Source organism: Fundulus heteroclitus, chromosome 11, assembly GCF_011125445.2.
Source record: "Fundulus heteroclitus isolate FHET01 chromosome 11, MU-UCD_Fhet_4.1, whole genome shotgun sequence".
Classification (NCBI taxonomy): Eukaryota; Metazoa; Chordata; class Actinopteri; order Cyprinodontiformes; family Fundulidae; genus Fundulus; species Fundulus heteroclitus.
Genome location: NC_046371.1, coordinates 11,705,496 through 11,721,758, shown reverse-complemented (window position 1 = coordinate 11,721,758; position 16,263 = coordinate 11,705,496). Strand labels below are relative to the sequence as shown.

The 16,263-nt window shown below is 39.7% G+C and overlaps 1 protein-coding gene across 1 annotated transcript; it reads left to right on the top strand.

Moving 5' to 3' along the window:
* The first annotated feature begins 1,766 nt into the window (after window positions 1-1,766).
* On the top strand, window positions 1,767-15,448 carry LOC105918025 (sodium- and chloride-dependent GABA transporter 2). Its single transcript, XM_021310821.2, has 14 exons — window positions 1,767-2,020; window positions 2,126-2,260; window positions 4,172-4,312; window positions 4,485-4,563; window positions 8,075-8,207; window positions 8,619-8,753; window positions 8,827-8,930; window positions 9,604-9,728; window positions 10,114-10,226; window positions 10,315-10,452; window positions 12,284-12,386; window positions 12,539-12,639; window positions 13,751-13,921; window positions 14,219-15,448. The coding sequence occupies exons 1-14, from the start codon at window positions 1,831-1,833 to the stop codon at window positions 14,345-14,347; spliced, it is 1,797 nt and encodes a 598-aa protein (XP_021166496.2). The 5' UTR covers window positions 1,767-1,830; the 3' UTR covers window positions 14,348-15,448.
* The last annotated feature ends 815 nt before the right edge of the window (window positions 15,449-16,263 follow it).

The window sequence follows — 16,263 nt, the reverse complement described above, 5'->3', positions numbered from 1 at the left end:
TCGGTATTTAATAATTGCCATACACAGACACGGTGTCATACACTAGCAGCTTTTCTTTGCCTACGTGAAGAAGGACTCCTTCTTTTTGAGATTATTAACTTAAGACATATTGCAGAAACTGTTCCGGAGGGATGATAAATAAAAGCACAATTCTTAATGTTCACACACAGATCAACAATGACTTCCCATAGAAACGAAAGATTCAGGGAAGGCGCATCACGAATGACAAAATTGTAAGGAACTATTGCTTCAGTGTGTAGATTAATGAATCGGTCTCTGGCTGTTCAAAATTATCCGTTTTTATGGTGTGGTGAGCTCCTGCAGCACATAAAAAAAAGGATGTGGGAGGCTGTAACTGGAGGTGTCAAAGCCAACGATCTGCTGTGGAGCAGCGCTCACGCCAACTGCTATAAGTGCACTGTTGGTTTTGTTAATAACTTTCTGTGACTCAGTTTTGGCTTATAATTTACTCTGTTATTTTGTTCTGGTTTTAAGCAGCTGCAAGGCAGTTACAGCTCACCACCTTAAGAACGGTCCCTGAAGACAATAAAGATTTTATGATCAAAGCTGATGGCATTTTGTTCCTTTTAATTTCTTTTGCGAAAAATTCTGTCATTTTGTTTTTCATTGTGTCACCAAAGCACATTGCCGGAAAATAAATACTTTAAGAATCACGGTAGTCGGGGATTACAAAGTAATAAGCTATTGGCAATTTCTACATGACATATTTTGATAAAAATTTAATTCCAGGCTGTTCATTTGTATTATAATCTATCTGTAGACGGACAGCTAAAAGAAACAGATTATGATGACATAACTTTTAAAATGTCGCAAGAACAATATGAATACTTGGAAAAGAAAGGTAAATTGTCACCAGACAGATGTGGCCATTTCAGTCGGTGTGTCCCTGGGTAAGACCCTTCATTTATATTAGTCCACACTTGTGACTCTGGAACTGCAGGTTACAGATCCCTGATCCAGCAGATGAAAACTGTGATATTATCTCAATTCGACTTACGCAAAAAGTGCAGCAGCATCTTCATTTTGAAATTCTTGTTGAACTACAACAGTAGAGGTAAAAAAAGAAAATTGGTCAAAAGGATCAATCAGTTATGGTTTCTGTGTCAGTCGTTTTGTATTGTGTTTTCAGTACAGGGGCCAGGACCTGTTCTACAGGGGCCCCTATTGGCCCCTGTCTAGAACCACCCGTGCATATGCCATTTTTATTGCCAGATTCCACTTTTCGCTTTGGCTGTCGCTCGCACGTCGCTGATGGAAAATCTCCATCGCGCCAAAACGGAAGGCAACCCGTACATTCAGCCGAAAACCGCGACGCAGTCTGCGCACCGATCAGCCGGACACGGGCGCGCAGAGCAGGAGTTAAAAGAAGAAACTGAAATAAACCTGATCAAAAATCAGAGTCGCGTCTTTCCATGCCCGTTTAAGCCAAAGGTTAAAACCAAGTCCAGGGTGTAACTCTTTTTAGGAATGGAACCATTCACTAAATGAGACACGTTAAAGGCAGTAAAGCGCACGCGCACACAGAGTAGTATAACGCCGGATTATTCTCCTCCTCCGTTCCTGATGCTCATTCATTTTCTTCCACTTTACAAAGAAACGCCCTCCACTCTTTCGCCAATGGTGCATCTCCAACTTAAACAGTTGCGACCCCCCACCTCTCTCTCTCTCTCTCTCTCTCTCTCTCTCTCTCTCTATCTCTCCTTCCTTGGCATTTATATACTCCCACTTAGTAGTTTGCTCAGACTTCAGGCCCATGTGTGCGCGGAGCAACTTCGTCCTTCCAACAAAGTAACGGTTTGGAGAGCAAAGATGGCAACAAGCGGAATGAAAGGTAGCGCCATTGTTTGCGTGCCAAACGGATACGCTCAGAAGGTCAAAGAAGTGAATGGACGGGGCCACTGGGGGACCAAGACGGAGTTCATCCTCACCGTAATGGGAGCCATTATCGGGCCTGGAAATATCTGGAGGTTCCCATACCTGTGTTACAAGAACGGTGGAGGTGAGGGAGGTTTACGCACATGTGGCGCTCGTTTCTTCTTGCCGCAATACTTTTATTAGAGTAAAGATAAGTGTTTTGTTTTTTTGTTTGTTTGCTTGTTTGCAGGTGTGTTTTTTATCCCATACATCTTGTTCATATTTACCTGCGGTATACCGCTGTTCTTCCTTGAAACTGCGTTAGGGCAGTACACCAGCCAGGGCGGAATCACATGCTGGCGACAGATTTGTCCGCTTTTTCAAGGTAAAACCTCCTGAATCGTATGTGTCTTTTATAGATAGCCTCACTATAAAAAATTATGAAACTTTCGACTGTTTACCGCGTAGCAGACACCCACGGTCTTGCCTCGGACGCAGCGTTGCTTAATAATTGAGGTTATTAAGCAATTGAGGTTATTAAAGCTTTCTGTTGATTTTTTAAAAATTTGCAGAGCAGTTGCGGTAGAATTGTTTATATTTTATAATATGTCGACAGTAAACATACAAATTGGGCCATTGCACGACTTAACCAAGATTTACAAGTTATTGTCAGCAAATGGAATAGAATAGAAAAGCTTTGTCTTAGATAGTGACGTATTTTTATTTTATTTTTATTACTTTTATGTTTTTAGGCAGGACTCCAACAAAATAATTCAGATAAAGTAGACTACAATAAATATATCAAAATGCACTAAAAGCACATTAGAACAATAATGTGGGGCTACTTTTTATGTAGTCTTCAAGGGGGGATGGAATATATGACTTTTTGTAAATGGCTTTCCAGGCCAGAGGGACTTTAAACACATCGCCTGACAGGAACAGCTGGAATGAGGTGATGGAGGGGGTGAAAAGGATCTTCTGGGGTCACGGTGTTCGTCCTGATCAAGGAGAGATTCTGCAGTTTGGAGAGGCAGGTTTGAGGTGGACAGACTGTTTTGCTGGCCTGGTTTGTGATCCCAGACACTTTGGTTTTGGGTTTCACAGAGAGAAAGTTGTACCAGGATAAAACGTGGCAAGTGATGACAGATTTAATGAGTGAGTTATGAAGCAGAGTGATAATAAAAGATGGCAGTTTTCTCAGAAGGTGTAGGCATTATTCTGTGTGTATGTGTTTGTTTGTTTTTTAATGCCGTCTCTGTGTTCTTGATAAGACAGCTGGATGTCAAGTCCTGGCCCTAGATTATTTAAATACTCCGCCTGCTGGCCCTGGATGCTGCCCAGCAGAAAGAGAGATGACCTGGTATCTTTAGCCCGGCTCCTTTGGTCTTTGTGACATGCAGTCAAAAGAAATTGTTACAATTGTTAACCGTCTGTTGGTGCCGGAGCAGAGGATCAGAGCCGGTCATGTGAGCTAATACAGCCAAGGCATCTGCATATTAAAAAAAAAAAAAAAAAAACTCCCTTTACTGTTACAGGAAATGCTGCTGGTACACAGAGAAAACAGAACAGGAGACTTTGAGTGAACCGTGTGTTTAAAACCAGCTTAGTCTAATTAAAACTGTTTGAAGGGACCTGTTGTGGGGTGGGTGGACTTGTATGCCTAAAAGGTGCTGCAGTAAAATTACAATGTTTACTGTGTTAAAAGATAAAAGAAAAGTCCATTAGTAAACGTCTTTTTGTGTGGCCGCGAGTCCAGGTGTTTGGTGAGGGTGTGTAAAGGCATGAGGCCGATGCCTCGCCTCATAGGAGCGGGTCTGGTTTAGCCGACACCTTCCTTTCTAACTGGACACACAGTTCTCTTTGTGCATTGACGTACGACTGAAGTCAGCACCGCCGTTCTGTAATTGTTCAGGTTTCTCAGAGGGGTCTTTCTGTGGTTTGGGATGATCACAGATTGCTTCGGTTCTTATAGTTGATTTTGGCCGACATGGCCTTCCTCCTGAACTGTTCTCCATCTCCCTCACTCTGGATTTGTCCCCTTGAAGGAAAGCATGTTTTTTTTTCTGAATGAGCCACAGTTTCATGCCCTGTGGAATAATTTTTTTCATTGTTGGGATACACGGTTACAATTATATTGGAAGAAAAATAAAAAGAAGGATTTTTAAATTATTTTATTTTCCAATGTTGTTTCACATTAAAACGTACTTAGGTATAGTTCATCCCTTTGCTTTATTTTCTACGTGCTTTGTTTATATGATAAGGCTGAGAAAACCCTTTCACTCTTTTCTCCCTTTAGGCATTGGCTATGCCAGTCACCTGATCATCGCATTCAGCGCAACATCTTATATCATGATCCTCACTTGGGCTTTCTTTTACCTGTTCTCGTCCTTCAGTTCAGATTTGCCGTGGGCTTCATGTGGGAATTACTGGAACTCAGGTAGTCACTTAACACTCAATACGTGCATTATGAGGACAGGTATCTGTTATGCTGCTGACGTACAGATAAAGGTATAAAATGCTGTAAAAGTTATGTTGTAGTTAGAATGGTATAATGTTTTTATGTGTAAAATCAACAAACTGACGTGTTTGTTTTTGTGTTCTCACACTAGACTCGTGCTTTGACAACCGTCTGAATCTGAGCATGAAATCCAAATTGAACAGTACTCTCCCAGTCGTGGAGTTCTGGCAGTAAGCATGAGTTCACACAAGTTTAACAGTTTCTTTTATAATCCATTTCTTTATCTTCTCTCTTTCATCTCTTTCTTCAGCCTGGTCCATCTCCCAGTATCCTCTTTGCTGCCACTTTTATTTAGTCTACGTAATCAATGCTTTTGCGTAAGCATTCTATGCCCTTGAACTTTTTCACAATTTGTCACATTGCAACTATGAGTTTCAAAGCATTTTACAGGAACTTGTTGTGACAGAACACCACAAGCTAGGCCTAAGTGTAAACTGGGCAGAAAAATTGTACATGGTTTTCAATCTTAAAGATGTGGCATGCATTTGTTATTAGCCCCTTGAGTCAGTACTTTTTAGAACCTACTTGGAATGGACCAATGTAATGAATATGCTTTTTCTCTTAACTATACTATTATAGCAAAGAATGTATGTGAACCCGTCTTTCTCAGTCTCTAACAGGTTTTCTGTCACCGATGAAAAGGATTCCCACAAGGTTTGATTACAGATCATGGTGTATATTTCTACCGCACACAAAGTGTGTAGGCCAAAAGGTATAATTCTGATAGCATCAGACCAAAGAACCTTCTTCCACATGTTTGATGTGTTCTCTAGAAGGTTTGGGGTAAACTGTAAACTGGACTTTCTGCAGGTTTCTTTCAACAATGGCTTCTTGCCATTTCCATAGTAATCAGATTTGTCCCCCAGAGATACGAAGGGCCTTTTGGCTGACTCTCTGATGAATTCTCTCCTTGCCTGACCTGACTTGTTTGAGTGGACAGCCATGTCTTAGTAGATTTTCAATGGTGTCGTGCAATTTCTGTTTTAGCACAATGATATGAACAGTGCTCCACGAGATGGCCAAAGCTTAGGGTATTGTTTCATTACCAGACCGTGCTTTAAACTTCTCCACAATTTTCTCCCTGATCCGTCTGCTGTGTTCCTTGGTCTTCGTGATGCTGTTTGTTCACTATTGCTCTACACCAAACCTCTGAGGCCTTCAGAGAACAGCTCTCCTTACTCATTAAGTGACTTCTGAAGGAAATTGGTTGCTCTGTTTCTTATTTAGGGGTATCAGATTGAATGGAACTGAAAACAAATGCACACCAATCTTTTATTTTTTTTTTATCCATTAGGATAGACAAGTATTTATCACAATCCATCTGACATATATGTGCTTCTTTGTGTTGATTTATCACCCAAAGCGCCCCCCCCCATCAAAAAAAAGAAAGAAAAATAAAGTACAATGAAGTTTGTAGTTGTAACTTGACAAACCGTTCATGGGATTTATATACTTTTTGCCTGTCGTTTTACCAGCACTCCATCTCTGCGTTAATCTGTCCTTTGACCCACCATCAGCTCAGTTTGATTCAGCTTACAAACTAAACAAAAAGTTAAGTGCAGTTAAGCTTCTTATGCCAGTTGCTAAACAAAGGTTGTAAAAAGGCTTACATGTTGTGACAGTTGACAGCTGATTTTATTGAGTAAACATGTGGTGACATTGGAAAATAAAACTCCTTATCAACAGGACGTAACCTCCCGCAGAACCAGACTCAGTCTGAGTGGCTGTCTGCTGTGTTGTCATTCAATTCAATGCTATTCAGTTCAGTTTTCTTAGAGCTGCATTGTGTGCGTTTTGACCCAAGTATTAGCTTAATTTGAGATATGTACAATTACTTTTCAGGTCAATATACAGAACTTGGAGAATATGGATGCTCAGTGCAGGCTGCCCTTCAAGAAAACTTGTAACTTGAGAGGTGTGGATCCAGCTCTGAACGTGTCATGTGACCTAGAGCGCCGCTTTACGGTAGTCTGAGCTTCCCTTAAACGCCAGAGCTTACCTTACATGCTTGTACTTTTGTCGTCCTCAAGTTTGTCATGGCCATGGTTATTATTACAAAATATAGTAAATATAGTTCAGCAACTTGCATGTCAGCTCTTCTGCTCTGTTTAAGTTCCTGCAGCCTTTCATAATAAGATGATTGGGCCTGTTGTCTGCCCCGTCTTTCTGTTCCACTGGTCATGGAGCTCCCCCACCCTCTCCCTCTCCCCCTGGCTCTGCCTCATCCTCTCCCTCTCCCTCTCCATTTCAATGGAATACTCTGAATATAATCTAGAGGGGTGAACGTGGCCTTGTCTTTAAAGTAACTCCACGACTTTTCAATCTGCTGGTCCAAAGTGGACTGCTATCAGATTCCAAAAACAAAAAAAAAACACAGAGACGTGGTTTAATTTTACGACAGTGCAGTGTTGCCATTCGCCTTTGGTGGCGCTAAACCTGAAAGTTACAGATCTAATGCCTCCAAGTGGTTAAACGTTACACAGTGCTGAACAAATATTATGTCAAAGTACTTTACAAGAAAAGTAGTCCAGTTAATATGCAATTGTAAAGAACTATGCAATCCATTTCAATCATGTAGACAGATTTAAATTCATTGCCATGTTAGGGTGCATTCCCACCAGCCTTGTTTAGTCTGCTTTAATCAGACTCTGGTTCGTTTGCTCTGAAAGTTCGGTTCGTTTGGGGCGGTGTGAATGCGCAATCGAACTCTGATGCAGACCAAGAAAGCAGACTGAGGCCTGCCTCAAAACCTAGGTCCCAGCTCTGTTGAAGTGAACAAGGTTTGAAGCAGACTAGAGGCCACTCTGTAAGCAGGAAGCAAACTACAGCGCAAGGCAATCTGACTAAATACAATTGTAATTGAGCAATAATAATAATAATAATAATCAAGCAACTCATATATTGTAAATACCTTGTTCTACTTTATATCTGTGTAAGCGTGATATCAGTTCAATGAAGTCGTGTGTGCCCCTGCTCGCACGCCACCGCTTCATACGGAGCCGTCTCACCCACCTTGTGTAAAGTATAACAATCTCCACGGTGCTCTGCCTCGTCCTCCGCTCATGCTGACCCCACTGTGGAATTGTGCTTGTCTGGCACACTTGTTTGCCAAAGACAGCATGGCTAAAATCTGTTGCCATTCCATTTTGTTTAATTTTTTTTTTGCGGAAAAGGAAGCTGTGCTGTGTTGTTGACCAACCTCTTTCCTTCTGTGTTTCTTGGTGCAGCGCCACCACAGGCGAGGAGTTGAACAGGTTGGTCAAAAGGTTTGGTCCGTTTGACAAAGTGTAGTGTGAAAGCCGACCACGGCAGCTGAAAATTCGGAATTTGGTCCCCAATCGCAGCGAGTCTACCAAATCAGGTGTGAAAACAACCTTAATTACAGTTTATAATGCCTCCTGGGGAAAGGTGGCCTATCTGTTTGGGCTCAGCCGATTGCATCGCATTGCATTTGCAGCAGTCCCACCGCCTGTTTAAGCATGTGGCGACAGTGGAAAGGAAGGCTGCTGGACAGCTTTTTGGTGCGTCTGATTCTGACAGTGGCCACAGCTGACTAGGGATCAAAAGGACAGATAGCGGTTACGGAACAAGAAATCAGTTTAATTTCCATTACAACATTTGTTGTTCAGTCATAATCTCCTCCTTTTATTCTCACCCCATCCATCACTGTCATCGTACCAGACAGCGAGTCTTGAAGATCTCTGGTGGCATCGAAGAGATGGGCGGGGTGAGGTGGGAACTGGCACTGTGCCTACTCCTGAGTTGGATCATCTGCTACTTCTGTGTCTGGAAAGGAATCAAATCAACGGGAAAGGTGTGGTAGTTAATGCATTAACAACATTATCATGTATCATACTATAAGTATGCACATTTAATGTCAGATAAAAAAGCAACTTGTGTCCTGTCCACACAACTTGCCTGTGCAGTACATCCTCCGGAGAACTTTAGTCCAAACATAGGCTTTTTGATGCCTGAAAATGATCAGTTTCTCTTCAAGCATATATTTTTCTTTTTCCTGACAGATCTGTAAATGACACTGATAAATGACCAAACATATGTTTGAAGACAAACTGATCTTCTCCAGGCATCAAAAAGCCTATGTTTGGACTAAAATACTCCGGCCTTTTATTTTTGACGTCTGCTTCCATATCATTTTGGTTTTCTGTGGTCTGCAAGTTCCCAATCTATATGAAATATATATATGTATATTAATATTTCCACACAGGCAGCATACTTTACAGCCACCTTCCCCTATGTTATGCTGTTTATTTTGCTGATACGGGGTGTTACATTGCCAGGAGCTCTGGATGGGATAATTTATTATCTCTACCCTGATGTCTCTCGCCTCTCAGATCCCCAGGTAAGAAAATAGATTAAATATCTGCTGAGAGACATGTTCAAATAGGCACAGACTTTTTTGGCACTTTGTTCAGGTGTGGATGGATGCTGGCACTCAGATCTTCTTCTCCTATGCTATTGGTCTTGGTTTCCTTACTTCTCTTGGGAGTTACAACACCTACAACAATAACTGTTACAAGTAAGTACAATAAGTGTACCTTACATCTGTATTCACGCCCTCTGAACATTTACACATGTTATAAACCACTAAATCTCTAAATGTGCTGAACTGTTTAAAATATATTAAAGACTTTCAGCTGTAGCTTTTTGCATTCCAAAATTTCCTCTCATTGTTTAAAGGTTGATTAACAATCAGTAATCATCTTGTACAGTGTTGCCCAACAGCGGGGGCAGTTCACGAAATTAGGAGGGCATTAAATGTTGGCTTTTCAGGTTGATTAGTTGTGTCAGGTCTTACGTTGGAGTGAGTCTGACAAGAACCAATTAGTGAAGTTTAGACAGCGGGGGTCTCTGCATCCCTGGGGCTGGAGCACTTGTGGAATGTTACCTGCCTGCAGAGATCAGGAAGTGTCCACATGCGATCAAAAACAGGAACACTGGTGGCTGAGGTGTTTGTAAACGGTAATGGTCAGAACTTTTCTTCTGTTAAAAAGATGCACACTGCATGGCTTAGGCGCTACACTTAACTACAAGACCAAATAGTTTTGAAAGCAAAACACAAATAACAAATATTAAAAACAGAATAGATAATAAGTATGTGTACATAAATTAAACTTTGGTTTCATTGTGTTACTGTTAGGGCTTAATAAAGTAGAAAAATGCCTACATTTACATGTTTTATTTTTCAACAGGGATTGTTTCTACTTGTGTCTGCTGAACAGTGGCACCAGCATTGTGGCCGGCTTTGCCATTTTCTCTGTTTTGGGCTTCATGACATATGAACAAGGCGTGGATATTTCTGAAGTGGCAGAATCAGGCAAGCACTGACTCAAAACAAGTGTCCAGTGAGCACTACATCCTAACTTTTAGTGATTTTAGATGTCTCTGGGAGTTGGGTGAATTACCTTTAAATTACTGTAACCCACATATAACGTTCAAATAATCGCTTCCCATTAGATTACATTAATTTTGCCAAAATGATCTTGTTTTGATCAAAGGGTTCATTGATGCAGTACCTGAATGGCATGGTATTTGTTTAAACTGGCACGTTTAAAGAACTAAAGAGGCCTATAGTCATTTCTTTTTCGAATGTCTCGGTGGTTTGAAATGATTTAAGTATAATTTTGAACAGATTCTAGGTTTGTGGTTGGTTTTCATGATATATTCTGTTAATTTCTAATTTTGTTCGCTTATGTTTCTAGGCCCAGGGTTGGCATTTATTGTCTACCCACGTGCTGTGGCCATGATGCCTATGCCTCAGGTGTGGTCAGTGTGTTTCTTCCTCATGATAATTCTGCTTGGACTTGATAGCCAGGTAACTATCACAACTCAAGAGAATAAATGAAGGAATAAATTACATAATTAATGTCCTGATTGTTTGTTCCTTGATCGTTTCATTCCAGTTTGTTGGTATAGAGTGCGTGATGACATCACTGGTTGATCATTTCCCCTATTACCTGAATCAAGGCTACAGGCGGGAGCTGCTTCTCCTTGTTATCTGCTGTATCTCCTGCTTGTTTGGACTCTTACTGGTCACTGAGGTTTGGAAGAAATATACATTTTTTAAAAAACGTGTTGTTGTAATTTTTGCATATTTTACACTGACCCGGAAATGTATATGTCTGTTAAAATGTTTTGCATTGTGTCAGTTTACAACCCACAACTTATTGGGATTTTTACACCAGCCCAAAGTAGGAGATGATTTTGTGAGATGCAAGAGAATATTGGACTTTCAAACAAAATAAAATAAATTTAGAAACTTGTGGCAGGCAAATTTATTCTGCCACCCAGTCGATATGTAGGAGCCACGTTTCCTTGGGGGTCGAGTCGCCACCATCTTTGCCCATTACTCTTCACAAAATAACGGAAACTCTGTCTGATTGGATGGAGAGAATCTGTAAGCATCGACTTTGAAGTTCTGCAGATTCTCAATTTTAGCTTAGGCCTAAACCTTGGAATGGGTCATGGTAACACGTAAATACGTGCCTGATCGACACCATTCCATTGTCGATCTGGCTGTGCGCGTAGGTTTGTTTTCCTGCTGGAAGCTGAACCCACCCTGGTCTCAAGTCTTAGCAACCCATAACACATTTTCTTTGTGATGTGCCTTGTATTTATCCCCATTTTACCAATAACTGTGACCACCATCCTTAATCCTGCTGAAGAAAAGCATCACTATTGCTATCACCATCATTCAACTGAATTAAAAAGTACTTTATTAATTGTTTTGGAACTGTTTGAGTTCCCTCATTTAGGCTGTGTGAAGAAGGATATTGCACTGAGTCAGTAGACTGTGAGTGTGTGAGAGTCTGGAATGACTCCAGCTCAGGAGAATTTTTTGCAGCTGTGTATCATTGTCTGGGGCCTATAGCATACAATTACTGTTTACAGTGTAATTAGAAACATTCCTGCCAAGGTATAAGAAACAACACCCATATGCCTCTGTTACAATTTATGTGGATTTTCCATCTGCTGCACTTCCACTTATCAAAAGTTTGGCAACTGACCCGACCTAATATAGTGAACAGCTGAAACAATTATTCAATGGCGTTAATGCAAAGAACAGCTTTCTGCCTTCTGGTCACCTAATCATTTTGAGTGCCTTGTCTCCTACAACACTTTTTTTAAACCAATTTTAAACCAAAATATACTGCGAAGAAACAAGTTGGGGTTATTTGGAAGGAAAGCTGGAAAATGAGGGAGAAACAAAATACGTCCCTTTTAGATTAGAGTTTTGCCTACTTAGTGCGTATGTATGAGTTCTTTTGGTGTTCTTGAATTCTTTAGTATTTTTTCCACACTTTTTTTCCTCTTTTGTTAATAAGCATGATGCAGGGAATTGAAATGGAAAGGATCCAGCTTTAAGGGCAAGACAATTTAAAAGTTAAAAACCTTTGAGTTGGCCCCTGACCCAGACACTGCACATGTGATGTAGGGCCACTAGAAGGAAAAAGGGGCCTTGTTGTAGCATACAAAGGACTAATGAGCTGTATATGCATGTTAAACGTGGCTTAGTATCGATTTAATCTACAAATATATATATATATATATATATATTTAACAAAATGAAAATTGCTTGTTAATAGCTGACTATACTGGATTATGTTAATATGTTAATAGTTTACATTCAAGTATTCCTAACTTAAATTTCCCATGCTTTTAAATGGATTGTTTTGTTATTTTTCATTAATAAGCTATATTAGCATTAAAACTAATCACCTGTTTCAGTATGGAGCCTGTGGTGCCGCTTAAGATATTGTTTTAAATGGACTCTGTGCATTCTTCTTATTTTAATTGAAATGTAAATTCTAAGCATGTTGCATTGTCAACCTGAGGCCTAACAAAAGTGTACTCATCTGTTGTCATTCGAAGGGTGGAATTTACCTGCTCCAGCTGTTGGACCACCATGTCTGCAGTGGCACCACCCTGCTACTGCTCTCTTTCTGCCAGTCTATCAGCATCGGCTGGGTTTACGGTGAGTCACGGACTCCTGGGTTCATTTCACAGGTCTTCTTGATTTTTACAAACGTATCAAACAGCCTCCCAGCAATGCCGAGAAAGCATTTTATTTGACTTTTTAATGATTATCTTAACTAATCTCAAACACCACCTGGCCTTAATCCACAGGCACTGACCGTTTTTACGACAACATCACAGAGATGATTGGCTATCGGCCATTTCCATTCATGAAGTACTGCTGGCGGTACATCACTCCTCTTGTTTGCTTCGTAAGTAGAACAAATCAAGACATTCTGTCTTTTGAATGTTGAGTTCCATTAGATTTTTAAATGTGCATTTTGTAACGGATGACGCTGGTGAACCCGATATTCAGCCGGACCAGAGTTGACAGTAATTACTGGCAGCAGGTGGAGCTGATGTAGGCTAATTGACTGCTGGCTGAGCTGATTGGACAGTGGCTGGTAGCTGAGAGCTGACAGGCTAATGGGAAAAGTCCAGAAAAATCCAAAGCGAAACAAATAAAAACCTAAAACATGACACATTTTCATAAAAAGCATTTGCATATTTGCTGTAATATCCCTTAGTGATCCCTTGTAACAGTAATTTACTATTTCTTCTACTTAGGTCTAGGTTTATAAAAATTAACTTTCCCTCCCTCCAGGAAAACAGGCATGTGAATGTGTATATCATGTTTATGTGTCCTCCTACTACTCTGTAGGCTTTATTTCTTCGCATGAAGATGTAATTCAATTCAATTTCAGTTCCATTCAGTTTTAATTATATAGCGCCAATTCACAACACACGTCATCTCAGGGCCCTTTGCAAAGTCAAATTCAATCAAATCAGACAGATTGGTCAAGAAGTTTCCTTATTTAAGGAAAGACAGAAAATTGCATTCTTTGACAAGTACCATTGAGAAAGTAAACGAAGGGAAGCTAAAATAGGAGACATATTCATCTGAACTCTTGCTGTAGAGGTTTGAATCAGCTGAAGGCTTTGAACTGCATTTTGTGGACTTCCTGATAGTAAAGAATTACAATAGTCCAGCCTTAAAGTAACAAATGCACGGACTAGTTTTTTGTGTATATGAAAACCTGTCAGGTTAATTTATGACTTTCTCTTAGTATGTGTTCGTGTTTCATACTTACATACAGCATCCCTACGAATATTCACACATCAGGAAAAGATTGATATAACTTAAAGTATTTTTTTTTATCACTTTGTGACCCTTGTCTGTGAAAGGTGCTAAATAAATAAATACACTTTTACCTACTTACTTTAAGCTTTTCACACAACTTCACACAGGTTTTTAATAATTGTACACTCCTGTTTGTAGCATTTCATGATTCCTAATATCCACTCCGTCTCGTCTCCTCACAGGGAACCTTCGTCTTCTCGATTATCAAATATACTCCACTGAAGTTCAGCAACTCCTACGTTTATCCACTGTGGGCGAATGTCTTGGGATGGTTTTTTGCCACGGTCTCTCTATCACTCATCCCACTGTTTGTGCTTTTCAAACTATTCCAAGGACAAGGCACCCTCCGACAGGTAAGAATGATCCCAGGAGAAGCCTAACAGATAAAGATCTAGTTACAGACCAAGCATCATTTCAGTCAAATCAAGGCCAGATTCTGATAATTTAGTTTTTCTATAAAGTGCAAAGACATGCACACACTAAATAAATAATGCCTTACTAGGTGAAACATTACCTGTTTTGAGGCCATGGGTATAAAAATAAAAGATGCAGCTGAGGGTACATGAGCTGGAGGTATTTCCAGAATATATTTATTTCACATTACTGTTAATGTTTTTATTCTTTCATTGTTTTTTTTTTTGTTCCCCCAGCGTTTCTTATCACTCTGCAAGCCTGTCACCACCTTGGATCAAATATGCCCACCTTCAGCACCAGAAAGCGAGACCAGCGTTCTGTTCACAGAGCTCAAACCTATGCACGGAGCCAAGAAAGGGTCGTAATTATTGTATGTTTTTTTTAAACGTACAATAGTTCCATCGCTTAACGTGTCCTCTTTGCCGTTGGAATTTCCCACAAAGTATCCGCAGGTGCATTTCTCTTCAATATGGCCACTCCTCTCGATGGACATCGGTAAACAGGTAAAAGCCCTCTGCCTTTATCCACGGACTGTCCGGTGTCCTGCTTTATGTAAACCCACAGCAGTGATATAAGGTGGGACACGTGGGATAAGATGTTTTAAATGTTCCCGACCCAGAAGAGAATGGCAGAAGAGAAAACATATGAACAATCTAAGCCCTTTTACATATTAGAAATGGGCTTTTTAATGAGTGTCAAGAGACGGGTTTACTGCAAATAAAAGTTTACTGAGTATCAGCTTAGCAACACTCACTTTTGGTTAAAACTACCTGTTAGACCCTGTCATGCATGGAGCTCTTAACAGTAATACAACCACAACCACAGGGGGGAATGCTGCTGCATCTGTCTTCCTCTCTGGAGAAGGACACGAGGTTTTACAGAAATATCACCCATTTTGCATTCAGTTGTGGCCTTTCTGTACAAACTTTAAGCGGCTTCTCAAAGTATCGTTCTGTTTAATTTGGCTAGTGATGCACTTTTTCTCAGGAAAATCTCAGAGTGAAATTCATAACAGTTGTTTGCCTTTTTTGTGTAGCGGTATCATGCTCCCATCAGTACTCAGGTTAGGGAGACCCTGCAGCAGCAGCAGGACCACTTTGACCCAAAGTAGCATTACCACACACCTAATAAAAATTAAATACTCAGCTATGCATGTCAACTGCCAACTTAGAAGGTCAAATCTGTCAGCTAGTTATGTTATTTTACCAAAGCAGTTATGTAAATACAGTTTGTGTGAATTCTGAAACTTAACCATGGAGACTTCAGCGATGTGGGGCATGCCGTCTATCATGTTCGCACACCCCTGACAAATGATGCCTTACGGAAAGAAATTTGTTCCAATTGTATTGCAAGCAAAGAGTGTGTACTTCAAAAATGGAATTTGAAAAACTTCTTGATTAAAAAAAAAAAAGTTTTGAGAGTAATGTACACATATCCAAAAGTTGAACATACATTTTTTGAGGTTTGCTTTTTTCTTTAATTTTTTTCATAAGTCCTTATCTATTACAGTTTTTTTTTTTTTTTTTGGGTGGGTGGGTGGGGGGTTCGAATTGCACTGTTTACAGATATGTAAACAGCCTTTTGAAAGGAACAAAAACAGCAAAAAATTTAAATGTAGGTTCATCTTTTGCACACACATTGCAAATTACTCTCAAAACCTTTTTTTGTTTTTTTAATTTTTTGGTGAGAGAGGTTTTTTCAAAGTTTAATTTTAAAAAGGTGTTCTTTGCTTGGTATACCATTGGAACAAATATCTCACCGTAATGACATTCCCATCTCACCAGACCGGCTACAAACATTTGAAAATGAAAAGTTAATAAGTAAATGAAATAAAAAAATCAACTTGAAAGTGTAAAAGAAAAAAAAAAGATTTTTACACAGGGGAAAGAAAGATTTGTCTGGGAAAAAAACCAGACAAATATAACATATAAAACATTAAAATTGTAATACAAAAAAACTGAATTTAAACTAGTTTCATTTTTTATTCTAAATACTTTTTTTCAGATCTCAAGATCAAAATTTGACATATGTTTTTTGTTTAAGCTTGTATTTTTTTGTTTGTTTGTCTGTTTTTACATATACGCAATACTTATGACCATTTCCTAGCTCTATAGTACTGAGAGCACTTTAAGCTTTGTAGTTGAATATCCAGTTAAGTATGGATTACAGGTTTGGTATTTTAATTATGATCAGTTTCAAACACTGAATACATTGTTTTGTATGTTTTTGCAAATCGGATAAATAAAAGGTAGCGTTCAACATTTAACGAAAGCTTCTTTTT

Bases quoted from the DNA above. Each gene is read 5' to 3' on its own strand.
- LOC105918025 (XM_021310821.2), top strand. From the start codon at position 1,831: ATGGCAACAAGCGGAATGAAAGGTAGCGCCATTGTTTGCGTGCCAAAC. The intron at 8,754-8,826 runs GTAAGAAAATAG...CACTTTGTTCAG, and splicing joins CTCGCCTCTCAGATCCCCAG to GTGTGGATGGATGCTGGCAC. The intron at 12,387-12,538 runs GTGAGTCACGGA...CTTAATCCACAG, and splicing joins CAGCATCGGCTGGGTTTACG to GCACTGACCGTTTTTACGAC.